Source organism: Ornithodoros turicata, chromosome 2 (assembly GCF_037126465.1).
Source record: "Ornithodoros turicata isolate Travis chromosome 2, ASM3712646v1, whole genome shotgun sequence".
Taxonomy (NCBI): Eukaryota; Metazoa; Arthropoda; class Arachnida; order Ixodida; family Argasidae; genus Ornithodoros; species Ornithodoros turicata.
The window spans coordinates 85,224,620-85,252,085 of record NC_088202.1 but is presented as its reverse complement, the minus strand read 5'-3'; the positions used below and the strand labels follow the sequence as shown (position 1 = coordinate 85,252,085).

The window sequence follows — 27,466 nt, the reverse complement described above, 5'->3', positions numbered from 1 at the left end:
TCGCATACCATGCCATAAAAGTGGCATGCAGAGAATGCTGCTACAAATACTCTACTCAAGTTACTGTATCTCAAATTCCTCTTGGTACAATTTGGTATGTTACAAATATACTTTCAAAAGTCCGTATTTATTTCCTAACTCAAGCACAATGCAGACGTAACTTGTACTAGTTTCTTAAGTTACCTCTTTTCCTCTTTTATACGTGAAGGTCATAAAAACAAACAACTGTGTGGTTTAGTTGGGCCCTATGCCACTTGTATGAGCATGCATTTGTCTTTGATATTCCAGGGCACCACCACTCCTCCCCACTCTTTCAGTACACGTCACCAGATCTCCATTAAGCATGTTTTAATAAATTCAAACACAGTGCAGTTCCACAGTGGCAAGCACATCAGCTTACATATGGCCCTCTGATGGTGGCTGGTTCTCACTTGATGGTCGCAGTCCTCTAATAGACAAGTCATACACTACCTCCTCCACCTTTTTCAAGTCATACTTCAGGGCATCAAACTTCTTTCTCAGAGAATCATTTTTCAGGTTAAGTAGCCGAAAACCCAGATTCATCTCCGTGACAAAGCGTGCGATCTTGACAGGCCAGCTATAGTCTCCTGAAGTTACGCTGTTTACGGCAAAACGGCTCTGTAAAGAAAGTGTAAAACAATGTATGAAGTTTTGTTAATAGCACTACTATTCCTAGTACACATATGTAATAATGGCCACAGGCCATCTTTTATAACTTTCATCACTCGTGTCAGTCGTGAACTTTTGTGATCATTTACGAACAAAAGTCACTTCGTGGCTAAACGACTTCTTACTGGACTTTTAGAAATATTGCTGTATGTATGACACCTTTATTCTAATCTGCCTCCTGCCATACCCATTTCCTCTTCATCCACCTGCGGACGGGTGCCTACAATACACTATGTATAAAAGCTCAGAAACGTCAAGAGAATACCTTTGTGAAACGTGGGGTGCAAATGGCCAATGAAATGGTCAGTGATGCTACTTGCAAAATGTAATTTGCAGCACTTTTTTGGAGCACAAAAATATGCATTCTGGAGTAGTTTGGAGCACCCAAATATCAAATTTCGGAGTATTTCGGTTGCAGTATTTCTAAGCCTTGGCTTGGTTTTGCGTAACCTGAAACATCACCATTTCTTTTCCAGCAGGCATAAGTGGTAATGGGGTTCACTTGGTAAATGCTGTACGGCGATCATTGTTTCAAATAAAATCACGTGTAATTATGCGTGCAGGTGATTCTCAGTAGCACAGAAGCACACATGCAGGTCTCTAGTTACGAAGTGGGAGGACTTCACGTGTCAGCATTGCTCGCGACGAAGTTCTGCGGCAGTGTGTGCTCGCGTTTGGTTACAGTGCCTACTTTGCCAGTGCGGAACAAACTATTTCACATAAGAACAAACAGCGAGCTGGCAATGCATCATGTGAATTTCCCAATATTCTGGCGGATTGAAGCTACGTGCGATCAGCAGGGCGAGAAAATAGTGTGCACCACCCTTGCACAAGGAATGGGAATGCTTTGCTACATACCTAAATGAGCGACTTTTACAGTGAGTGCTGGAAAGCAATGCCAGGACAAGGACTCACTGCATCTGGCCAGAGCAGAAGATTGCATTCATCATGTCACCCCAAATGCATCTACAGGTTTTCTCAGTCATTTTAATTCATTTGGAAAATTTTGAATCTAGGCACCAGAGTAAATAATCCAGCTCCCAAATTTTTAATGCAGGTGCCATACCATTTAATCCAAACACAAAATTTTAAATCTGGGCACCAAATTAATCCGGGTGCAAAAATTTTAATCTGTGTGCCACATCATTTAATCTGTGCAGCACTAATTTTAATCCACCAACGAAAGAAATTGTTAGCAAGTGTATTTGATGATGCAGCAGCACCAAATGACTTTGTTTCCAGGAAATTTGTTTAATATTTTTGTTTTTCTGACAGAAGCACGTCTCAACTCCTAAGAACACAACTTCGTTCCACACAACATCCTTGTAACAAAGGCAACTGATTATAAATGTAAGTTAAATAATCCCGTAAAAAGATACATTAATCTGAAACAACAAGAAAAAAGGAAAAATGGTAACGGGATTATGGCTGTCCTGTGCCTTACACAAACCACAAACCATCGGACGACGTTTCTGGCCTGGTAGTGTTTGAGTTACTTTGAGCCGGGAATATGTAATGTGGAAAGCACTATATGGTCAGGAAAGAACACTGGCGAGTCTTGCATGTATTCGAAACAATTTACTCAAAGAAAATAAGAAGATAAATAACACAAAGAAGAGCTGCGGCTAATTTTTCCCCTTACGTACTTCACTGGCTTTGCACTGGGCTTTCAATTGTGAGTTAGCACACCCTGATGAAAGGAATCACATGCTACATGACCTTCTGACGCCATCTGCTCAAACATATGCTATACGTGCAGCCAAAGAGCTCCGGCTAAATTTTTCCCATACATATTTCACTGGCTTTGCACTGGGCTTTCAGTGGTAAGTTAGCACACCCTGACGCAAGGAATCACGTGCTACGTAACCTTCTGACGTCATCCGCTCAAACGTTGCCAGTCTGCATACCGCTGACGATGGCCCAATAGGGCTGAAACAGCTGTCCCGCACTGGCATGGCGACGTTTGAGCACTTACAAACATATGCTATACATGCAGCCAAAGAGCTCCGGCTAATGTTTCCCCTTACATACTTCACTGGCTTTGCACTGGGCTTTCAGTGGTGATTCAGCACACCCTGACGGAAGGAATCACATGCTACATGACCTTCTGACGCCATACGCTCAAACATATGCTATACGTGCAGCCAAAGAGCTCCGGCTATTTTTTTTCCTTACATACTTCACTGGCTTTGTACTGGGCTTTCAGTGGTGAGTTAGCACACCCTGACGGAAGGAGTCACATGCTACATGACCTTCTGACGCCATCCGCTCAAACGTTGCCTGCTTGCGTACTGCTGACAATGGCCCAATAAGGCCAAAACAGCTGTTCAGTACTGGCGTGGCTACGTTTGAGCATTTACAAACATATGCTATACGTGCAGCCAAAGAGCTCCGACTAATTTTTTCCCTTGCATAGTTCACTGGCTTTGCACTGAGCTTTCAGTAGTGAGCTAGCACACCCTGACAGAAGGAATTGCAGTAAAATGTGATTAAGTCGAACGCCAGTTAAGAACAAAATTAGACTTAAGTCAAACGCCCATGATGTCCCGTGCACGGCCTGTATTCTCGTAATGTAAATAATACCTGCTTTAGTCGAAATCACGGCTAAGCCGAACAAATGTTTCGTCCAAAGCGACATTTTTCATCTATTTAAGTCGAATTTCACTTCGGATCGATAAACACCACCTTTCTCGACTATGGATCGCCATGATCGGCCAACTTCAAGCCAGCCAACACAATCCAATCCAAGTGCACCTGATCGAGAGTCGACGGGATCGAGGCTTGCGTGATTCCAAAACTAGCGCGAGACGCTGTGCGCGTGCTAGGCTGTTCGGCGCCAAAGACGCTAGATGAGGACGCGGTGAAGTGAAAGTCAAGAACTGTGTGTACTGTGCACATGCTATTAAGTTTTGTGCAACATGTCATTGTCTACGCTGAGGCAACGCAGGTTTAAGAGACTTGCAAAAAAGCGCGAGCTTATAGCAGCGGTTGAAGCCGGCACAAAATCGAAAGGAGAGATTGCCGCGGACTTCCGGATACCAAAGAGAACGTTATCCACAATTTTGGCGAAGAAGTCGAAGGTTTTGTTAAATGTCAGCAGCTTAGGGGCCAATTTTTATCAGAATTTGGCAGTTGTTTGATAAGTCAAAATACTGCTTAAGTCAAACTACTAACTGGTCTGGATGGTGGGTGTTTGAGTTAATGAGATTTTACTGTACTGTATGTGACCATCTGACGCCATCCGCTCAAATGCTGCCTGCGTACTGCTGACGATGGCCCAATAAGGCCGAAACAGCTGTCCAGTACTGGCATGGAGATGTTTCAGCACTTACAAACCATGCCGTACAGTTTTCTTAACCCTGCTATCACAACTACAGAGCGATCACATATCGCTGCCTTCAAAAGCAGCTGCCACAAACTTCAAATTATTGCAGTTGTAGGCGGGGGGACGTTTGTATGGACATGGTAAAATGGACTTGCTATACGATATAGAAGAAAGCCGATGTTCGGAGGCTTTTATGTGCATATGTAACAGGGGCACTCTTGACTCCAGCAGACTCACCAGGCACAAGTTTTGCAGCAACAGACTTTACCCTCTCCAAGAAACTATCTGGGTCTCTGCCTGTGACGAGGCCATGCCAATTTCTCAAAAGAACGTGAAGACACGAAACTATGTCCCTGTTCTCTTCACCATACTCAATTGCCCTCAGATTCAGCACAACTCGTTCAGACTGCCTCAGTAACGTGGCTGAACTTCAAAAGCCCATCTGGACTTCCCAAGAGAGCTACATAGTAGATGTTGAACAGTTAGTTAACAAGTCATTAAAAAAGTAGTTTGCATAATACATCACAACCATCAGTTACAGTTGTACATCGCCGTCGTCAGTTACGTGAACAGCGACTGCAAACACTTTCCCTTCAGCGCGCTTATCATGAGCTCTTGTGCGCGGGTTCGAGCGCACATGTACAGCTCAATGTGGGGAGTTGCGAACACGGAGGAGAAGGGCCCGCACGGATAATATCGTAGTCCGGTCCTTGTCTCGATTTCGGAAAAACTGATGTAGTTGGTACACTTTGTCTTTGCATTTAACGTGGTTCTTGTGCTCCCCCGACGTAACGTGGGTAACAACAGTGTCGGGCCACCCTCCACACGGAATGCTGATGTTGCAGTCATAAACAGTGCAGAACACATGGTGCCCTTTCCTGGACGCGATCACGCGTCCCAATTCAGTTGCCTATTGCTTCAGAAACACGTGCAGGTACTTGTTTCGCTTACACAGAGCCGTGATCTGCAATATGCAAGGCAGAAACACGGCAAAGGCACCCTTGTCGCCCGAAAACACGGACGAAACGCGCGGAAACTAGAAGCGCTAGAACTAGAATAGAAAGCGGCAGCGATACCGATGGCAATCGGGCTGGTATGGGATTGACGTTTACGTCTGTGTGGCCAGACAAAAAACAGGTGTTCTAGATATAGAGGGGGAAACTGCATTTTCCGGGAGATTTGCTTCTCGATCGTACAATCGTACAAACCGGTCTGAATCCGGAAGTCTCCCGGATGAATCGGGAGACTTGGCAGTTATACAGATAGTGACTAAACGTGGCATACATGCCTTTCACACCTAGTCACTCTACACTTAACAATGTAATATTTAATTTACGCTTCAGAGTTCTCCCAAAAAAGAAAAACGCACAAATTCATTTTTTCACATGAAATATAAGGGGGTCGAGCTGCATTGTTTCCTACACTGACACAACATGCTATGTTGTCAAGTGACCGTTATTACTATTTTTTTTTACTCTATGTCCTTTTATTATTTGTTGCAACGTTCTTCTTGATGCCCAGGGGAAATAAAGAAACAGCCTCTGTTGGAAATATCGGGACTCCCACTGTGAGGCCCCGCCGTTCGACCTTTGCTAGTTTCGTGTGTGTCGACCGAAAGCCTTTATCCTCCTCCTACTCCACCCCCCCAATCCGCCTTTATTTGTACAGCTTGGTAAATGGGGACGATTAGAGTCACTAAATAGGAGGATCAGTCAAAACAAAAAGAAAGTTCCCCACTGGCGTCATTTTTCGGGGCTCGTGTAATGTGAAAGAAAAAGAAGGGAAAACACGGGAGAAAGGAGTCTGTAAAATATATTACTGAAGTTTCCGGGTAAAAATAAGCAGTGTATTTTGCGACAGAAATTCTGTAAAGTATTTTGCACCAACGCCTTGAAAATGAATTCAGATATCTGGTAATACCTACTTGCCAGAAATATATATCCCAAAATGTCATTTTTGCATGAATAATAGAGGTATTATCAAGGTAAATTGCGTGTAGGCAAGTGCAGGAATAAAATACTGTTTCGAGCACTAGATATTCCACATCGGCATTGGAAGCGCGGTCTGCAGGCAATGCTTATAGCCTAAAATGCCGCCGCTAGTAGATCCAGTTGAGAGCCTCCGAGATACCAACATCGCGGGAGAGCTTTGATAGCATATGAAGTAACTTTTCCGTGGTCATCTCCTGATTTCTTTAAGGGGGGACACGGCTTTCAACTTAAAAAAAAAGGTCAAAAAATCGATTTTTGGAAAACTATTTCTGGTCTCTGTAATCCATGCATCGATGCAGATTTTCCGAAGTACGTAGCTCCCGAACTAGAGCACTGGGTGCCGCCATCTTGGCACTGTTGGAAAGGGAATTTTTTCGTCTTCAAAATTCCCGCTTCAGCAGACTCCTCCAATGAATAGCGCACCCACAAGTTGCAAAGTTTGAGGGCACCCAGCGTGGAAGCTAGTATTGGCTGCCTGCACTTTCGCGCCCTGTGATTGGTCCGCTCTGCGGTTGCCCTTGGTTACGAGCTCTTTCACCGCTGGGACGACCGATTCCTCGTGTGCCTGCCGGCTGGAAAAGTTTTGATATCTGCGTTTCTCTGTACGATTAGCAAATTACGTGCTCGATTATGGACAAACGATCTTCTAAGTCGAAGTTTCACACAAGGCACCGCTTTGGGGCTCGTAAGAGGAAATCCCCACGGACGGCGAAGAAGACAGACATCGAAGAAAGATTTGAGGCTTTGTATGTATTTGTCCCTTCTATGTTGTTCCAGCCTCAGAACATCAATTCTCTCATGTTAGACAGACATCGTTTTGCCGGAATCCGAAAGTGATTCCTTTGTTGTTGCACAGCAAGATTCCAGCATCGCGGACGCTTCACCTGCAACTCATGCAAGTGATGAAAGTGCTCTGATGCCATCTACTAGCACGGGTCGAACCGGTCGCACAGTTCAAGCACACCTGGAGCCCACTTTTGTGTCACAGGAGGATGCACGCGAGTTGTCTGCGACCGTACAGGCATCGCTGAGTGCAATGACAGCGACAGAGCGAAAACTGAAACTGATCGGCGAAAGTGCAAGAACTCGAAGGCACCTCAGGTATGGAAGAGGTCTTGATGTGCCAGCTGTCAGCATTGAATGAGTTAGTAAAGGAAATGCTGTGCCAGAAGTGTTTGGAACCTGGAGTGACAAAGGTGCCAGGCACACGACACGGGTTAGCGGTGAAGCTTGCTGTAACCTGCAGGAATTGTGGTAACATCGCTGAACAGTGGTCATCTGCGAGGACAGAGGGCAGAAGGACCTTTGAGGTGAACATGAGGGCTATGCAGGCGATAAAAAGCATTGGCAAGGGGTCGACTGCCTTGACGGAGTTCTGGTCCATTATGAATGTATCACACCGTGGACTTCACCACAAGACATTCCAAAAGCATTTGAAGGAGACCTTTCAAGGAGCTGCCTCTGAAGCTGCAAAGAACGTGTTTTCAGATGCTGTGGATGCGGTGTGTGAAATGTACAAGAAAATGGACCCAGGATTCAGCAAAAACATCACAGCTGTGTATGACGGAACCTGGATGACACGTGGGCACACGTCACACATTGGCGTAGGCACAATAATTGAATTCTACTCAGGTCTCGTCATTGATTCAGTTGTTCTGTCCAGCTACTGCCATGACCGCACGCTGGACCAGAGGAGGATGACGATGAATACAGCATATGGAAAGAACAGTACGGCTGCCAAAAGAACACTGGCGTGAATTCAGGATGGAAGTTGAGGCAGCATGGGTGATGTTCAGGCGTTCCCTGCTTAAGAACGACCTACGCTACACCAACATAGTGTGCAATGGTGATAGCCGCACGTACCTTGCCCTATGTGAGGATCAGACCTACGGTTTTATCCCCTTGACAAAAGAGGACTGTATCAATCACATACAGAAAAGAATGGGATCTGCGCTACGGTCAATTGTAGCTGCAAAGCCCATTTAGCTCAATTGTAAGAGCAAAAAGGGGCAACCCCTTGGAGGAAGAGGCGGCCTGACACAGGACCTGATCAAGAAGTTGACGACCTACTATGGGATGGCCCTAAGGAACAATTCTGAAGTAGAGGATATGCAGAGGGCAGTGATGGCAACATTTTATCATGTGACATCTACTGATGAAGAATCTCCTCATGAACTCTGTCCGCCAGGACCTCTGAGCTTGTGCAAGCACAGGGCAGCAGATGCTGAAGGAGAGTCGCAGCCACGTCACAAGTACAAGCTGCCGAGGCTGCTGCTCTCCTTCCTGTCTACCAGCGCCTCTCAGACTCTCAGCTCCTTGAGCGATGCAGAGGGAAGAAGACACAAAACGCGGCGGAAAGTTTGCACTCCGTGATCTGGTCACTGCCGTCTAAAGATGAGCATGCCTCACTGGTGGCAGTGGAGACAGCAGTGAGCGAGGCCATATGTCGCTTCAACAGCGGAAACGTTCGAGCACACAGAGTTATGTTCTTGAATCGGCATAAAACCGGGGGCGCATGCGCAACGCCGAGTTGCTGAAAGGTCAGCCTGTGTAAGAGGAAGGTTGGGAAAGCCCACCAAGTGAGAGGGCAAAGAAGTCCCAGCAGGGGTGAGACACAAAAGATTATGACCCTAGGGCATTTTAGTGTAAGAAATTCAACATAAAACTTCAATACTCATTTTTTCAAAACATGTTTTTTGCCTACCTGCTCTGCTTGCAGAGCTAATAGCTCAGCAACCGCTGCATTGATTTTGGTGCTGTTTGTTTTGAGAGAGTCACAGAACAGCACAATATGCAATGACATGCATATTTTCTCAGATTTCTAAGCACAGAATTTATGATTTGATAAACTGTGTACATGTAAGTTTTGTGTTTTACAGACAGGTTGTGAAAAACACAAACCCAAGATTTTTCAGCAGGGAATAACAGAATCTAAGAATGTCATTGCATGCAGCACACACCTAGGTATGAAACAGAAGTGAAAGCAGCTTTCTATCACAATTTTTAGATTCTCCATGCACTCTGCAAAATGTGTGAAATATGAAAGATAAAAAAATTTATAAACAAAAAAAACTAATGGAGCTATCACTTTGAAATGGAATGCATAATTCACCTCTCTACGAATTTTCATCAAGATCCTCCAAAAAATAAAAAAGTTGGTCTTGAAAGCCACGTCCCCCCTTAATTGGCAATCAACTAGCGCTCAGACTCAGTGCTGGCAGCCTTCATTTATAATACTATCTCTGTATGTATTGCCCATATTACCATTCATACTATCCGATCACATTTGTACGTCGGCACATAGCAAGTATGCACAAGCACAACAATACGAAGAGGAACCAAAAACTTCCATAATCAGTCAGTACAGATGCCAGTAACTTATGAAAACAATAGATACAGTGTAAATATATAGCAACAAAATAAAAAACACAAAGTAGTCATACAGCAATAGGAGACAAGCAAAAAGACGTGAGTGCCCCGAATCGAACTGCAGACCTTTCATCTCAAAGTCCGACACTTTACCTCTCGACAAACAGCGCAGGGGAGCGTGCCGCCGTAAGCTCGCGACCTCGATTGTGCACAATGGGGATTATTTCGGAGTCGGAAGCGAACGGCGTGATAAGGCACGGCGAGCATGGCACCATCTAGGATCGAGAAAATCGTGAATCTGACTTGCTCCCCAACTGGTACGGCCTCTTAAGGGAAGGCACGGCACGGCTGTGGTGGCATATTCATTTCTGTTCGTATTACAGATAAGATGTTTCTTGATCGGTTCGGCGTGTCTGCCTTATCCATTGGAACTACCAGCGTGCCGTATGCTTCCTGCGTCAAGAACAGTCAACACGTTTTCATCTGAGAAGCACGATGTCCTCTGTCAACGATGGGATGTACCAGCAACATATAAGTAGGGCCTGACTTTTTAGGGTTAAACCCGTATCCGCCTGATATTTACCCCCCGAACGAAATCTGTAAAATTCGGGTTTAACCCGAATCTACCCGAAAACATCCGGGTCGCGTGGCACACTCATAAGCGTGCATTCAAATAAAGTTTGATAACATTGCTAAACATTAGTTCCATGTTAAGACAAATTTTTATTTTAAAAAAATCACCCGAATACACCCGAATTCCTGACGACAGAATATGCCATAACGGGATTTAACCCGAATACACCCAGATTTTCAAATGAAAAATATCACTCGATATTTACCCCCCGAATTTGGCCAAAAATAAAACCCGAAAAAGTCAGGCACTACATATAAGCGACTGCAAGACAGCGTTTCAACCGGGCATGGCACGGCTGTGATGGCATATTCATCTCTGTTCGTATTACAGGTTGGTTCATTTGACCATGTTAAGTGTTGTAGGTTGAGCAACTTGTATCTAATTGCTGTGTCGTGCCCTCCTGTCATTCTGGATAAGATGGAGCTGTGTCTGAAGTGTGTCTTGCGTTAATTTTGCGTGAATTGATTCTTTTGGGAGGGAATGTTGAAACAAATCCCAGTTCTAGATATATACTAAGCCTTCTGAGAGTGCGGAGGAGCTGTCAATAGCCTAAATATTTAAGCGCTTGGAAGAAGGCCAGGCTAAAATGCTGAATGAATTTGACACGATCCGCAAGTGGCAAGAAAACGTAAACGATCATTTGACCAAGATTGAGAGTGATTTTTCACATATTAAACCTGTTGCTAGTGAACTAGATGATCTGAAAAAATAAAAACAGTAGAACATCTTGAAAGCTTCGTGGACAAATTAAGACCACGCAATGACGACCTCGAAAACAGGTCAAGGCGGTGTAATCTTCAGTTTTTTGGTCTGGAAGATAGGGGGCAGAGAAACTTGGGAACAGTCTGAAGGCCTGATAATTGAACTTTGTGTTTCTAAACTTGATATCCCTTTGGACACCTTAGCAATAAAAAGAGCACACAGCAACATATCAACTGGGCTTGATACGACCGATAATCGCGAACTTCTCTTCTTTTAAGAAAAAACAGGAAATCTTGTTTGCCAGCAAGAAACTTGCTGAGACACCTTACACGATAAAGGAGGACTTTTCATCTAATATACGATATCAGCGAGCAAAACTAGTCGAGTATGAAAAGACACTTAACAAGCTGTTTAAGTTGCGTTACAACAGACTGTTTGCAAACAATCAGGCATATATGTACAGCGTACGTGAGAGGGAAGTTGTACAGCAACATTGACAGTAACCCAGGAGAAATGTTTTAAAGCCTAACGTGGCTGTGGCTGTCCTGGTTGTAAACTGTCGCGATCTGAGGAACAAGGTGTCTGAATTTATTGGCCTTATTTCTTCGGTTCAGCCAACAATAATTGTTGGTACAGAGTCGTGGCTCCACGAAAACATTAATGATAGCGAAGTTTTTCCAGATGGGTTTTCTGTATATCGTAAGGACAGGCATGGGCATGGGAAGGAGTATTTGTGCTTATCGATGAGCAGGTTAAAAGCCACAAAATTATCACTATTGAAAACGAAATTGAAACTGTGTGGTGTCAGATTGTGTTGAATAATAAAAAGACGTTAGCAGTTGGGTCCTTCTACAGACCATCTAACAGTGATAGCATCGTTATGCAGACTCTAAATGATGTTCTTGTGTCAATTAGCAGTGACTACTTATTACTGTGTGGAGATTTTAATCTACCTGACATTAAATGGTCTGAAGGTGTTGCCGCTTCTTTCCCGCATGACGCATTACACGAAGAATTTGTTACCCTTCTCCGGTGCAAAAATACTCCAAAGGCCTTCTCCAGTCTTTCGACTTTCACCAATTTGTAGATGTTCCCACTACATGGACGAATACTACGCAGAACATCTTGGATTTAATATTATGTAATAACTCCAATGTTATGAAATGTGTGAGGACACTTCCAGGATTGAGTGATCACAATATTGTAACGGCAGATGTATAGACTGTATTCCCTGTTTGTAACACCCACCATGAACGACTTGTTTATTATTATGATCGTGGTGATAATGAATCAATGTCGGCTCAACTTTCCACGTTTCTTCCCCAGTTCATTGAAATGTCTAATGTTGTTAGTATAAATTCTTTGTGGCATTGTTTTCACTCCGTAATTAAAGACGGTATAGCGTCACATATTCCAAGTAGGACTTTAAATCGTAGACGTGTAAGCGATAAACCTTGGTTCAACTCAGAGCTACGGGCTTTAATTAAGCGTAGGAAACTTGCATATATAAAATATAGAAAATCCGGTAGTCACTTTTATCTTTGTAAGTACAAAAAGCTCTGTGATCAGTTTAAAACCAAGGCCAATGAAGCAAAACAAATTTTTCCAGCGGATTAGCTGGGAAAGGACGGAAGGAAGGAATTTTGGAAATTTCTGCGGTCGAGCAGAAGTGATAGGGCAGCAGTCCCAGATCTTTTTCACGAAGGCACGTGTATATTAGATAGTGCAGAGAAAGCTGAAATGTTTAATTGTTACTTTTCATCTGTGTATCAATCATGTAACCCATCTGTTCTCCCAGAGACCACTGAAAATATTACCGATACGATGGTACAAGTGTCTTTTAGCTATGAGGGAATTCTGTATCTGTTAGAAAATCTTGATGTTAAAAGAGCAGTGGGACCTGATGAAATATCGCCAGTCATTATGAAACGTTGTGCGAGCGGAATTGCGTCATATCTTGTCATTTTGTATAGTAAGTCTTTGAGTGACCATGCTATGCCAAACGAATGGAAATTAGCAAATATTGTCCCTATCTTTAAGGCTGGCATCAGGCATGATGTTGCTAACTATCGTCCAGTTTCTCTTCTTTCTGTGTCCTCCAAGATAATGGAACATATAATTTTTTTGAGTACGTATTGTCAAGCATTTAAGTGATCACGATTATTTTTCTAAAGCTCAGCATGGTTTTCGCCAAGCTTACTAATCTACCACGCAACTAACAGAATTTTACCATGACTTAGTTTCATCCTATGATAACTCTGTTCAAACAGATGTTATTTTTGTGGACTTGAAGAAAGCATTTGATATGGTACCGCACACCTATATATTGCACAAACTTTCTTATTTAGGTATTGATAGAGACGTTTTTCTGTGGCTTTAGGGCTATCTGAAAGACAGAGCACAATGCGTAGTAATCCAAGGTCAAAAGTCTTCGAAGTGTCATGTGCGCTCAGGAGTCCCACAGGGTTCAGTTCTGGGGCCTTTACTATTTCTTATTTTTATTAATGATATTACGTTCTCTGTTAGTTCCAAAACTTGGTTATTTGCTGATGACTGCGTATTATATAGGGAAATTAAAACTGCTTCGGACGCGCAAATACTTCAAGATGACATAAATGGCATCGTTTCTTGGTGTGAGAAGTGGGGTATGAACTTAAACATAAACAAATGCAAGGCAATGAATGTTACAAGAAATAAGAGTAAGATTCTGTTCTGTTATAAGTTGTGCTTATCCAACCAAGAAATAGTTTTGGAGTAGTTTGGAGTAGAGAATAGTTTGGAGAGTTTAGAGATTACCTCAAATGGATCTCACATGTAAACTATGTGTCTGCAAAAGCTCTAAAAATGCTTCATTTTGTTTATCGCAACATCAGGCATTCTAATTTCAAGGCTAAAAGTGATTCTTATATTACAATGATCAGGCCGATTTTAGAATACGCCTGTACAGTATGGGATCCTCACAGAGTAATACTGATTCAAAAACTTGAAAGGGTCCAAAACATAGCTGCAAGAATGGTATTTAACTGTATGGGTGCAAGAAATAGTGTGACTGAATTAAAGGCAAACTTGGGGTGGGATACCTTATCGTTGAGAAGAAGGCAACTGCGACTTAAATTTTTGGGTGATATCGTAAATGACAGGACTGGTATTTCAAAGAATTTGTATCTGAGCCCTCCCACATTTATCTCATCAAGATTAGACCACTACAGGAAGTTGAGGCCCTATCATTGCAGAACAGACACTTTTGGGCATTCATTTTTTCCCAAAACTATATAAGACTGGAACTACAGTGTGCAGTAAAGTTCATAGACTAAACCTCCCTCCTCCTTCATACTTATACAAAAAACATATTTTACTTTTAATAATGCAATGAGTACTAGTTGGGCTCATGGAAACTGTATCGGCAGTGAAATGTATCAGTTTTAGTTAGGTTCCTCAGCTTTGACGCGTGCGATATACCTTCTGCATAACTAAATATAAACTGTAACTAAAACTGTAACTAAACTGTAAAAAAACTGTAACTAAAACTGTAACTAAACTGTAAAAAAACTGTAACTAAACTGTAAAAAAACTGTAACTAAACTGTAACTAAATATAGTCTTCTATGGAGAATGATTGTTTCTGTGTGCAGTGATTACTGTAATGTTATGTTCATTCTTTGTTTTTGTACCCCCGCTACTCTATGCCGCAACGCAATGTAGCGTAACAAGCATAAATAAATAAATAAATGTAATCCAGGACACCTTTAGCCATTAGTTCACGAAATCCGCAATATTTCAAGACACAGAACGGCTGGACGTAGATCGCAATCATTATTGCAAGCTTAGCGTCCCCTATGACTTTTCTCCGCATGGGAATCAATATTTCTCGTTCACAGTTTTAAGTGCTAGGCTTCAGAGTAACATGCAAAGTAAGGAAGAGAAACTCACAAGCTCATCGGCCATCATGAGAAGTCCTGTGAGGTAGTCATCCAAGTCAATGTGGAACCCCTCGGTTTGGTCTACACACACTGCAAGTGTTCAAAATTAGTGCTTGGAACATACATAACCAACTTGAAACTGTCACAAAAAGTCTGTTGTCAATGCATGTGTTTGCAGCATAATATATAGCACCCTGGGAGATCTACAGCAAACCACCCTCCGCGTGCGCCAAAGTAAACCTACGTGGGCAGCATAAAGGACCAAAACAGGTCTTGAAGTGGGGCCGACGAGCTCGCGTGGTGTACCCACTGGTCCCCACACCTGTCATCCCCATCCAGTGCCATCTATTGAACAGCGAGACAGCCTTTTCTGGCACACCCATTGTCATCTGCGCCACAGCACATGCGCACAAGCAGTTGCGAAAAGGTCCGTTCCTGGTTGCCCCAACCCCAAACTACACGTAAGGGGGTTGGGACGACACTGTCCTTGAACACTGAACTTTTAATTGCTGTAGAATGACCAACAACTACTGGCTGTTCCATACGCTGCATCTTTCTTGCACGCAATGGTTTCATGTAAGTTGCCTGCAACCTCGTGCATTTTACACAACAAAACTGAAGGGTACAGAGCTTCTGGATACAGCCTCATAAGGTGCACAAAGAAGGGTACACAGACAGCAAGTAAACCATCAGGCATGGCAGGTTGCTCATTTTCATTAGGCATGTGCCTGGGCATCCCCAGTTGCTGCAGCAACACTGAAAATTGCAGCAGACTTGAAGAACGGTGCTCCAACAACCTATCCCAACATACCGTGTACTGATATGGTACAGTGCTAATAAAATTGCAATACGTACTTTCTAAGGGCAAACTTGCAAAGAGTTATGGACAGGTGCTTACCTGCATTGACACCATGTTTTCCTCACACGTCTCGCAGATTACCTACTCCGGCATTTTTGTTAAGAAATTTTTCTACACATTCCGCCCGAATGTCACGTGGGTGCGAGATGTGCCGTGACTGGACAAACTTTTTACATGTGTCCATGAATGACAGGATGCTTACTGGAGATGCCAGAGAATTGTACAATTGTGTGAAATGCTCCTAAGATGTGTCTCTGTACAAGAACTGATGCAGCAGTTCTGTAGCTTTTTCCCTTCTTTCCGGGAGGCTGTCCCAGAGAAGGCATAACTGAGAAATTACTGTGGTGTACGATGTCTTGCGGTCATCATGGTGGAATCCAGATACATGTAGATGGCATGATAATTACATCTGAGTGTGTGCCAGTGGCGGATCCAAGAGGGAGGAGATTGGGAGATCACCCCCCCCCCCCCCCCCGCCCCAAACGAAAATACGTCAGCAGTTTATACATTGGATTTCTCTCTCCCCTCCCCCACTATGCGCTCCAAAAAAGAACCCCCCCCCCCCACAAACCAAGGGTCTGGATCCACTCCTAGAGCATGCTGAAATGTTCTCAGCCCGACAAACTTCCAGATATATGAAATATGAAAACCATCTTGTCATCGCAGACATAAAGAGCGAGACGACAAAGAAGAAGAGAAATTGTAGGTGTGTCATGCAAAGCCTTTATTTTGGCTCTGGCTATGAACAGAACCATGTCTATTACAAGCGTTGAATATCTAAAGGGTAAACTTCGTGCTATCATCGTTTTCATGCTGAAGATAACTCCAATGGAAATATATGCATGCATGATGCAAACATTAGGAGATGAGTGCCCTTCATAGTTAGGGTTCTCCATTTTCGGGTTTTATGATTTTTCAAAATCGGGGAGTAAAAATCGGGCGCTATTTGCACACGAGCATTCGGGGAGAAATCAGGCGCTACGATCACGATTTGATAAGTCATCGGGGAATTTTCGGGTGAAACGAAAGGCATATGAAGCAAGCCATTGCTCCAACACGTGGAGGAGAAACAAGAATCTTTATGTAATTCCGCTTGTAACTGGGGCAGTGAATAACTGCCATGTTCAAACACTTGCTCGAGCCCCACAAAAGCCCGTTTTTCACTCATGCAGGAGGGGATTATAGAAAGACAACAAATAGGTGTCACAAATAGCTGTCTTTGCTGATATTATTATATTCACTTTTCTGACGGTTTACCGAGAATGACAAGTTGAAGGACCATGAGGGTTTCGGGTAGATATCGGGTTTTACCCGAATTCTTGAAAACTTGTTCGGGGGGGACTATCGTGAAAAATCGGGTTTAACCCGAAAACGAAGTACCCTATTCATAGTCAACAATGAAGTGGTGTGCGTTTCAGCATGAGTATTTCGACACCGAAGACGTCGGAAGATCGGGGAGATCTCCAATGGAGTCAATATCAGCAATTGTTGGTTGTATTCATGACCTCATTTTGGCAGATCCATGAATATCAGCTAAAACACTTGCGGAGACCCAGGGCATGTCCAGAGAATGCATTGGGTTTGCAATTCATGAAGAGTTGTGTATGCGAAAGCTGTCAGCCAAGTGGGTGCCGAAATGCTTCAATGCCAATGAGGAGCAACACCGTAAGGGTGCATCCAAGTTGATTTTAAAGCATTCTGAGCATTCCAGTGACACTTTTCTTGAGCAACTTATTGCAGTTGATGAAACACAGTTGTATCACTATCATCCTGAGACAAAACAGTCCATGCAATGCAGCACTCAGGTTCTTCAAGGCAGAAGAAATTCAAGAATCGTAGATACGTGGAAAAGGTCATGGTCACAGTTTTCTAGTACAAGGAAGGTGATAAATGACTATCTCCAGCAGGTTGAAACAGTTGATGCAGTATACTGCTGCAGCTTGCTCTGCTAGTTAAAGGAGGCTTTGAAAGACAAACGGTACGTGAATCTACGAAGAGGCATTCTCCTTTAGAAGGACAATGCGGAGTACAAGACAAGGCCACACACTGGCTCATAAAGCAGGTAAGCAGGCAAGACAATGCAGGTTCCGAAGGACTCGTTATTTCAATCCACTGAACATCTGCCATGCTCGCTGGACCCTGCCTCATGAACTATTTTTTGTTTCTAAACCAGGAAAAAAAAAAGTTTTAAAGGAAAGAGATTCTCAGAGGACTCGGAGATGATAGGAGCAGCTGAAGCATATTTCAGGGACCATACACCGGTTAAAGAAGATTCAGGAACGATGTGCCAAGTGTGCTGAACTTCGAGGTGAATACTATGTCAAATTGTACGAGGGGTGTTCAAGTCAAACCGGGACTTTTCATTTTTTGCAAAAGTAAAATTAACTTCGAGGCGAGAAATTAGGTTTTACTTTTCAACGTAATCTCCAGCTGCACTAATGCACTTGTCACAGCATTTCACGAGGGCTTGGATGCCAGCAGCGCAGAAATCCTTACCGGCGCGTAGCAGCCATGATCGGACCGCATTCTTGACCTTGACGTCGCAGCTAAAGTGGCGGCCCCCAAGGAAAGCCTTCAGTGGCCCGAAGAGATGGAAATTGCTGAGGGCGAGGTCTGGACTGTAAGGGGGATGTTGCAGCAACTCCCAGCCAAGTTCCTGTAAGGTGCGTGTCGTGAGATGCGCGGTATGCGGCCGTGCATTGTCCTGTAGGAGGAGGACTCCTTTGGTGATGAGGCCCGATCGCTTTTGCTTCAGCGCCTTATGCACATCCCTGAGGACCTGGCAGTAATATGCACTATTGATGGTGGTACCACTGGGCAGAAAATCAACATGAACAACGCCAGCCTTGTCCCAGAATACCTTGGCCATGACCTTACCCGCAGACGGGGTGCTTCGGAGCTTCTTGGGATATGGCGAGCCCGGATGCTTCCACTGTTTTGATGCGCGTTAGGCTGTGGAGTGAAATGATGCACCCACGTTTCATCGCACGTGATGATCCGATCATGGAACGGCTGTCCTTCAGTGTCAAAACGATACTTTGGCTCTTGGGAGATTTCCAGTCTTCTCTGCCGGTCAAACACGGTGAGCTGCCTCGGGACCCAACGGGCACTGACTTTCCGAAACTGGAGGTGCTCATGAATGATAGTGTTCAACGTTCCCACAGAAAGGTCCGTCTTTCGAGCCAGTTCCAGACATGTTATCCATCGGTCCTTGAGGATCAGGCGCTCCACAAGTTGGATGTTCTCAGGAACTCTGACACTGGGCTCTGACCCACCAGGGCCGGGATCGTCCTGCACTGATGTACGGCCGTCTCGGAACCGTTTGCACCACTCAAACGCTTTGCTGCGGCTAAGTGTATCGTGGCCATACTGAGCCTCAAGTCTTCTGTGAATTTCAGATGACTTTACGCCTTCATTCATGAGAAACTTCCATGACAATTCGCTGTTCGATGTGCATGCTCACCTCGTTGTCGGCCATCTTGTCCAGCTCGTGTCTCCTGTTTTGCACAAACTTTGGACCACCATGTGGTGAACGCGGAGGCCTGTCGCGTGTGAAAATGACGAAAAAGAAGTAGCGCGAGCGCAGAAGTCCGCGAGCGCGCACAGAAAGTCCCGGTTTGACTTGAACACCCCTCGTAATACAGGTTTGTGACCCTAGCATGGATCCCACTGCATTTTGGACAAGAAATTCAAGGGTCTAGGACATTTTAAGGCTCAGCCATTGTTTTTCAACATTTCACTAGAATATTTATAAGCTACAGTTATCGCATGAGCAAATACATGAGGACTGCACAATAGCAACACATTTTACAAACCGTTCACCATTCACAAATACGACTGATGACTCCTAAACATTAAATATTATAGAACAAAATTGGATGATGAATACAACGCAAGGCGCCATTCATTGCATGCACATCTGGTTGCCGCTGTTGATTCCTATTGCAATGAGCGCTAACACCTGTGGTTTTAAAGCTCTAGTTCTAACTCTAAAAAAGCGGAATTTGCACTTGCAGCTAAATGTGAATAAGAAAAAGATGAAAAATTAAGGGTTTTCAAGGAGTGTGGGAAAATTCAAGGGTTTACCAGACCATGAAAATGGCATTTTGAAATTCCATGGTATTGAAGGGTTTCAAGGACCAGTCTCCATACCTTGTCAGGCTGAGAACTTTTGAGCACTCCCTCATAATGTAGTGACCAGTGAAGCTACTCCCAAATGTAATTTGGAGCAATTTGTGGAGCATCGAAATACACAATTTGGAGCACTGAAATGTGAGTTTTGGAGCATTTTTAGGGCCAACATTTTAGGGTTATACCCGATTACACTCGATATTTACCACCCGATTCAAATAAGCAGAAACAGGAGTTTAACCCGATATCTCCCCAAAAACTGCCAAGTGGATCCAAAGTCATTACAACTAACATATGACTTTGGGAACTGTGTTGTAAATGCATAATGCTCTACAGCAGTAGTTCCCAAAGTTTGGACTGCGGACCCCCAGGGGGTCCTGAGAGTGCTTGTGTGTGTGTGTGCGCGTGGGGGCTCCATGACGATCGAAGACAGCCCAAAGACCGTCTCGGCGAGTACTGGCCCCATCATCTCTGAGGGGGACGATATTGATGTACTAGTATGACGATATACGATACTAAAGAATGCAGAAATATACTACCTGCCCATTTCCTGCATGGCGGTGCCTTGTTTGTTTGCTTTTCCTGTTCTCTTTTCACGTCCCTTATTTACGTCAACATGAATTGTACTTTACTGCGGTCCTCGAATGAGTTCTCAGTGGTTTGGGGGGTCCGACACAACAAGAAGTTTGGGAAATGCTGCTCTATGCATACAAATACAGCAGACGCTCATTAACTCAAACTCCAGGGGATCAGTGATTTTTGTTTGAATTATCAGACACGCATCTAAATGCATGTGTGCATATTGTGTCATGGTGGCATAACTTTGTGGTAGGGACTGTTGTCTTGTATGCTGCAGGATAGTGACATCGCTTATGAGCACTGTTGATCACCGTTAATACTAAACGAAACGACACTTAGGGCCTGATTTTTTCAGGTTCTATTTTTCGGCAAAATTGGGGGGGGGGGGGGGGGTAAATATTGGGTTATATTTTGCTTCAATAATTTGAGTGTAATCAGGTTGAACTGAACCTGATTCAGCCCAATTCTTGTTGAATCGGATAGAATCAGGCGTATGTCTTCGGTTTGCTCAGCATAATACACGGCAGTAGACACAGAGTCCTTGGATGTAAGAGACAGCAGGGTTACTGTTTGGACAGTTTGTATGAGCACATTTATGCGTTTACAACAATTTCCAAAGTTCTGTGTTAGCTGTGATGATTTCGGATCCCCATGGTCCAGCAGTTTTTGGGGAAATATCAGGTAAGACCCTGTTTTTGCTGATCTGAACCGGTGGTTAGATATCGGGCGTAATCGGGTATAACCCTAAAAAGTCAGGCCCTAACTATACTGTTCCTCACACCAGATAATCGGGCTATCACTGTGCATGAAGACATTTTTACCCTACTGTAAAGCTCTTTTTGACTTTCCTCGCAAGACTTTCCTTTCAATAAATATATATTTCCCCCCCCAAGACTGACCCACTTAATGGATGATTTGCACTCTCTGTAGTCACAGTAGCCACAGAATGAGTGCCTTTTTGGCATTTTCAAGTTTCCTTTTTGTATACCATTGTTCTACAGTCGCTTCCTGCGTTCACAAGTCCTCGCAGCTAGTTTTGGAACTGGCGCAATACTGCGGGATTTTATCAAGATGGAGCAGCGAATCTCATTTGGCGCAAAATGCCGCAGGAGTGTAATCACTGATTGTCTTGCGTCAAAACTTAGGCTTACCTCCTAGCATAGCAGCTACTTCCTCCCTCTGAATTAGTGCTTCTGACTCTAGATAGACAGTCAGACCAGCAAGGAATGTGAGCCTCTGAGTAACAAACCTCCAGTGGTCATGAAACCTAGAAAAGATGCAAAGAAATGCATAAGCAATGAATGGTTATGCTAGGTGAAGTGTGGAACTTGGAAGACACACTAATTCTCCATTCTTTTCTTCAAACAATCAATATGTAAATCCTATACTGTATACAGTCAAGACTCATTAATATGACCACAGCAGTTCCACGGATTTTGGTCACAAAGCGAATTGTCACATTAACGAACACCACGAGTCATACCATGCCTTTTACGTAAGCTTTGAAAGATAGAAAATTACGTAAGCTGGTAACAGGATACGAATAATGAGGACCATATGACCCAGGACACTGCTCTTTTAAGCACGTCAGACAGGAGCATCATGAGTCACCCCAGAAGCACGACCGTGTTTTGGCCGCTATAGGTCAGGAGAACAGCCAGTTCAGTGACCAACAGTCGTAGTAACGAGGCTAAAAGGCTTACTTGTAAAACGTATGCACCGACACTACAACACTTTCCCTACAATACTTTTGTGAGTGTCTTGTACAAGCCTGCGCATCCGTTACTATACGGTGCACCTCCCCTGCAGAGCTATGCAGAAAACCACCTGCGTCGTTTTGACGAAATGAAGGCACTTCGAAGTGCCTTCATTTCAAAGTGTTTTAAATGCAGTAAAGCACCACTGAACACAGCAACTACATGATCGGTTGTGCACATAATAAACCTCGTTAGTGTAGGAGCTCATTTGTGATGTGTGGTGAGTAGATGCATGTTGTTGTGAATACATCAATAAGAAATTTTGAAGGTTAGTGTCCGTGTGGATCACCTCTGTTTCCTGTCGCTGAACTTCGCGCAGGCACTTACCGGTGACTTGCAGCCAGCCTTATTGAGCGTCTCGAACCGAGACGTTGGTTGTTTCTACGAGTGCTGTAATACAGTGAAACCCGCGTATAATGATATCGGCGGTTATCGATAAGTTAATCATTGAGGAGGGCTGACAAAGGTCAGCCCCATCCTACGGAAGTCACACGCTGTGCGTTACCCCGCGAGCGACGCTAACGACGGACGCTACGAAAGAGGGCAGAAATACCAATATTTTATTGAAAACAGCTCGTTTGCTTTGATTGCTATTGGTTGCCGTTGTACATGTGCACAACTTGACGTTCAACTGCGCCGAGATGCTCGATGTAGTGAGCAGGTAGCACGCACTCCCCAATAAAATTCTTGAGAACGTCGACAGGATGGAGCACACTTACGCATGTGTCAACTTTTTCGTACGCACGCTTTCGGATAATTTTACGCATCGTCCCTGCGGTGTCGATTGCGATTGGCCGTACTTTCACACGATGGACGCCACCCTTGTTCCGCGGTGATGATCCTCGATCTTGAGCTGGATCGCAATCGTTGACAGAAGCATCAATAATGCGTCAAAACATGAAGCGGGAGCAGAAACGTTGTGAATAGCAGGTCAGCCACCTTGCTTTTGATCGGCACAAGGAAGCATTTGTGGCTAGAAAGGTGGTGAGGAGTCTTCAACCAGTTTGCTGGTACGTTTGATGACCCGTGTGGTGCATCTTGCTGTTTATGCCCAAGCCATGGCCAGAACACTCGACAGAGCCTTTTTAGTGCAGCAATAATGACCCCCCCTTTGCAAACAAAACCATTGAACTTTTGATGAGAACAAAAATAGAAAATAAAGAAACACGCCACCACTCACTTCTATCAATTTGTCTTACCACATTTTATGAAACCATCAACAAGTATTTCAGTTTGTGCCACTCTAATGCCAATTTCTTTTTCTCCTCAAGGTAATTGAGAACTCGAGAGGGCTTTAACCGTCTGCGTTACAGCCTCCATAGTCGTCTGATTGCTTGCATGAGTCATATCTAATAAGCGCTTCAATGGCTCCTATTTTCATATTTGCTGCACTTCTCAATCTAGGACCATGTACCATATTGCTCTCCTCTAGGTTAGGTCGGGTTAGGTTAGGGCTCACCCACACCTGCTGTGAAATACAGTCTAAACTCGTTTTTATGACACTCGTTAATACGACATCCTCACTTTGTGACCGGTTTTCTAGGGAACTGTTTTTTTTTCCCATAGAAACACCATGTAACTCACCCTCGTTATTATGACAACTCGTTAATCCGACTGTGACCGAAATTTTGAGGATGGACCAAGGAGAACACGTGTATTCTGCCCTCGTTATTATGACCGCCGACCGTTGACCTCGTCGACCATGAACAAAGTTTCGAGAACGAACGGTGGCAAACCCAGGTGTTCTGTCCCAATTTTGACCATCGACTGTTGACCCTGCGGCTATTGTGATCCACCAAGAATATCAGTGGCCCCGTGTGACGCATGTGTGGACAATGTCGTACAAAGCACACCCCCGTCTTCAGAATTCGTTAGTGAGTCATAGACTTGCACCGAAAGCAGCGCTTAAAAGGCTCGTCAACGTAAGGGCACATTCAAAATGTGCATGCTATTTGTAATGCAATAGAGACAGTGGAGAGCTTGCAAATTGAAAGTGCTACGAAACAGACAGTTCTGATGGATTTCTTTCGCAAATAAATTGAAAATCAGCAACTGAATCGTCTTCATTTTAGTACAGCATGTAGATCCATACAGGTGTATGTGTGTGTGTGGGGGAGGTTCCGTGTGTTTCTCGTTAATATGACAATTTCACTTTATGACCAAAATCGGCGGGAACGGACTTGGTCATATTAACGAGTTTAGACTGTACTTCCAACTCCCCTGATCACAGAAAAGAGTTGTTCACTATTCACATTCTAAGATTACCTATTTCTCTCCTTATGCATGTAACCACTGATGCACCTGCTCCAGTAAGAAGGGGAAGTCGCACAATGCTGTTATCTTACCTATAATACTGGTTCTCAGGTACCTTGGACTTCAGGACTGCATACTGATTCTGGACGTTAGTAAAGGCACTCCTCGATTTCTTGCACAGCTCATGTACTAGACGAGACAATGTAGAAGAATGTGAAGGACTACATAAATTGTGGAAAAATTGTGAGAGCACTTATATGACCAAGGATTGCACGCTACCATTTCTGCTAATATTATCTGTGTTATCTCGTTGGGGGTTCAGCCCCTAACAGCACAACCGACATTTCCGTGAGATATTTTGCGCTTTATTGTGCGTGCTTACATTCCGAGTGCGTGCCTCCACACTGAGTCATCTTGATCTCCCACGTCTCGATGGCGCGCAGCCTCATTTTACTCGAGCCACACCCAGTCCACCTGGAGCCATCTCGCGCCCTATTTATATCAATACACCACACCCCTTCCTTCAAGTTCAATTACGAAATCTTTGTAGCACAGTGGCATCTTGACTTCCCTTCCAGATCAGGTGCTGGGTCTGACCGGCCAAACTCCCTCTCGCACATCAGAGTGGCTGTGATGAGTCGACAGTTGATTCTCCTCTCTCGCTTCATTCTGAGTGAAGGTGGATGGCTGCAATGCCGACAAGTCCCCTGAACCATTTACCACAGCTTCTCAAGTAGCCGTGTCACTCCTGTTATTGGCAGGTCCACTTTGAGTAAACACAGCTACCACCCCTGGTTGTAGTTGTTTTGCATTTCTGTTGTTTACTTCCACATGACATTATCGGATGTGATCCACGTGACGACGATGTTGTCTTCTGTCACTGGTCTCCAAAATGTAGCTGTTCGGGGCTGAACCCCCAACGATATAACACTCTGCAAGACCCAAAATCGTTGATCATAAGCTTCGTAACGTCCTAGCATAATATTCCGGAACACTTTGATCAAAATCATACAACATGTGGTTATATCTTCTCTTATGTAAATTGTCTGCATGTAACATACTGTAGTACTTATTATAATAGTGTTAAGGGGTATCTCTGAGACATGTGATTGAGTCGCAGTACGCGGGCAGATGGATATACAGGTCCGCTCAGATTATTGCTCGAACTTATTGTTAGTAAACAGGCAGCCCAATTTTTGTATTTGTGACTATGGCTGTAACATTCAACACGTTCAATACCTAATGTGATGCTCAATCAGTTTTCCAGATTTTGTATAGACTGCAGGAAAATGTTTGTTGCAGAAAGGTGTCTAACGTTTGTTCTGTACGCAAGGGATGTAGCTTATTAAATTAATTGGAAATGTGGCCTCATGCACACTGGACAAGCTTCGCTGTGCTTGAATGAATGATTACATCTACATACGAAAAATGTGGATCCCAACTTAGCAGCATCACTGGCAAAATGTCAAAACTATAAACCCCTTTGTGGAGAAACATCCATTATTCAGTAGTTTGGACACTGTATTGGTGGGGCATCTGTTTTTCAGTTTCATCATCGTATTACCAGGTTGTATACGCACATAACTGTGATTGTAAACTTATTTGCTTGTTTGAACTAGCTTGATTTACAGCTGTTTTCACTACACTTGATGTCTTGCGCACAAAAGACTACAGAGGTGGAGCTTTAAAAAAAACGACATCACTTGCATGCCTCTAACTATGCACTATCAAGGATGACGTACGCAAAACAACGTAAGGGAAACGCTAACGAAAAGCCTTTACTCTTGGAAATGCCATCTGGTTGATGAATGGCCTGCAGTGCTGTGAGTATACCCCTAGCAGATTGCTCCAAATCTCGGACTGCAAGGCGAATGTCCTGCAAGATTCAACATCAAATGAGTCTTCGAAGTACGCAGTGCAGCACTGAATATTACTTCTTTGCTATGTGTCATAACATTCACAGTTGCTCATGGTGCAAGTAGAAGCCTCCCGCCGGCATTTATTCTACGTTCGCGACGCTTTCTCCACAACCTCAAAAGCGACCACAGCAAAACTGGACGCATGATATGCCTTGGGAACGCGACGTCTTGTAGCGAGCGTTTTCCATGCGTATAACAAATGCTTCAAAGAATGTTTCGAATGTGCCACCAAACTTACTTCACGCAAGTCTTGTTCGCCGTCGAGGTGCTGTTGGAACAAATTGAAAATTTCACCCAGAGTCTGTGAACGCTGAGCCATTTTGAGAATGAAGATCAAGTCTGCTTTGTATTTTTCAACAACAAAGCTCACACGAAAACATGGGACGTTGTCGTGGTGTCTAAAAAGTAAAAAGCAGAGGCAGAGTGAGCAACATTTGTGACGAGAACGGCGGTGCGGACACTGGCGGGCCCAAGCCCCAAGCCGACACTTACCGCAGCGCCATCTGTTCCGTCATGGTGTCCGCCAGGGCTTGGGTGCCTCAATACTAGCTAGTATCGAGGCACCCTACGGGGGCTCGGTATATATAGTGGTATATATATGCTGCCTGCGATATGGTTGATGAGCTTGGGAGGCGTGCATCCGTGCACGAAGTTTGTTACGAAATTAGCAGAAGAAAGAAACAACGGTAACTTGCTGAGCGCAACGCCGGCTTTCGAAAGCATGCTATTCCGTCAAGATATGTATGCTAATGATGTGAACCACAGTTTTAGCGAGGTGAAAGCAGCAGACTGCTGCGCGACATGCCGGAAAAATTCGACAGCTCGCATCAGAGCGGGCAGGAGGCCAGCTTCCGCCTGAGGCAGGATGGCGCCTACGTGCGTGCTCTCTTGGTGAAAGGGCTTGCCTATAGTGACTCTAGGCTTGCCGTTGTCGGCCTCACAGAAGTGCTACGTCACGACTGACGTCCGGGGGGGAACGTGCGTCCTGGACCGACTTCTAAGGGAACTGTGCCGACAGATGTCTGAAAGCGTCTGAGGAAAATCCAGGAAACACGTGAATTCCCCCCCCCCCCCCGCTATTAGAAGCTCCGCAAGCAAAGAAAAAAAAAGGGGGGTGGAGGGAAACGAAGAAGAATGAGCATCTGCACTTCCAAGCTCAAAAATTATTTCCCTGAGTTGTTTGAATTCAAAAGTTCTCTTCACTCTAGCTTTTGTCCTACCTAAGCTCTCGGGACCAAGAGGTCTGCCGTGAACTGCGGTCTGGCGCCCCCTTTGATGAATCGCCTCCCCCCACCCGTCGAAACTAGTCGAACTTGCTTGAAACCCTCCAATGCAACA

At 44.3% G+C, this 27,466-nt stretch overlaps 1 protein-coding gene across 2 annotated transcripts; it reads right to left on the bottom strand.

The window, feature by feature from the left end:
* Positions 1-333: 333 nt before the first annotated feature.
* Positions 334-26,604, bottom strand: LOC135385646 (translin-like). 2 transcript variants are annotated; one of them, XM_064615098.1, is made up of 6 exons: positions 26,367-26,604; positions 25,992-26,085; positions 24,302-24,398; positions 21,351-21,466; positions 14,641-14,720; positions 334-639 (listed from the first exon to the last, which is right to left on the bottom strand). In XM_064615098.1, exons 1-6 carry the CDS (start codon positions 26,445-26,447, stop codon positions 397-399), a joined length of 711 nt encoding a protein of 236 aa, XP_064471168.1. In that variant the 5' UTR covers positions 26,448-26,604; the 3' UTR covers positions 334-396. The 2 variants fall into 2 exon arrangements, with proteins under 2 accessions (XP_064471168.1, XP_064471169.1); XM_064615099.1 differs by lacking the exon at positions 26,367-26,604 and adding an exon at positions 26,144-26,277.
* Positions 26,605-27,466: the final 862 nt, after the last annotated feature.

Coding starts and splice junctions, on each gene's coding strand:
- LOC135385646 (XM_064615098.1), bottom strand. CDS start 26,447: ATGGCTCAGCGTTCACAGACTCTGGGTGAAATTTTCAATTTGTTCCAA. Junction 14,721..21,350: donor AGTAGCTGCTATGCTAGGAG/GTAAGCCTAAGT, acceptor GAACACTTGCAG/TGTGTGTAGACCAAACCGAG. Junction 640..14,640: donor TCATGATGGCCGATGAGCTT/GTGAGTTTCTCT, acceptor CTTTCTTTACAG/AGCCGTTTTGCCGTAAACAG.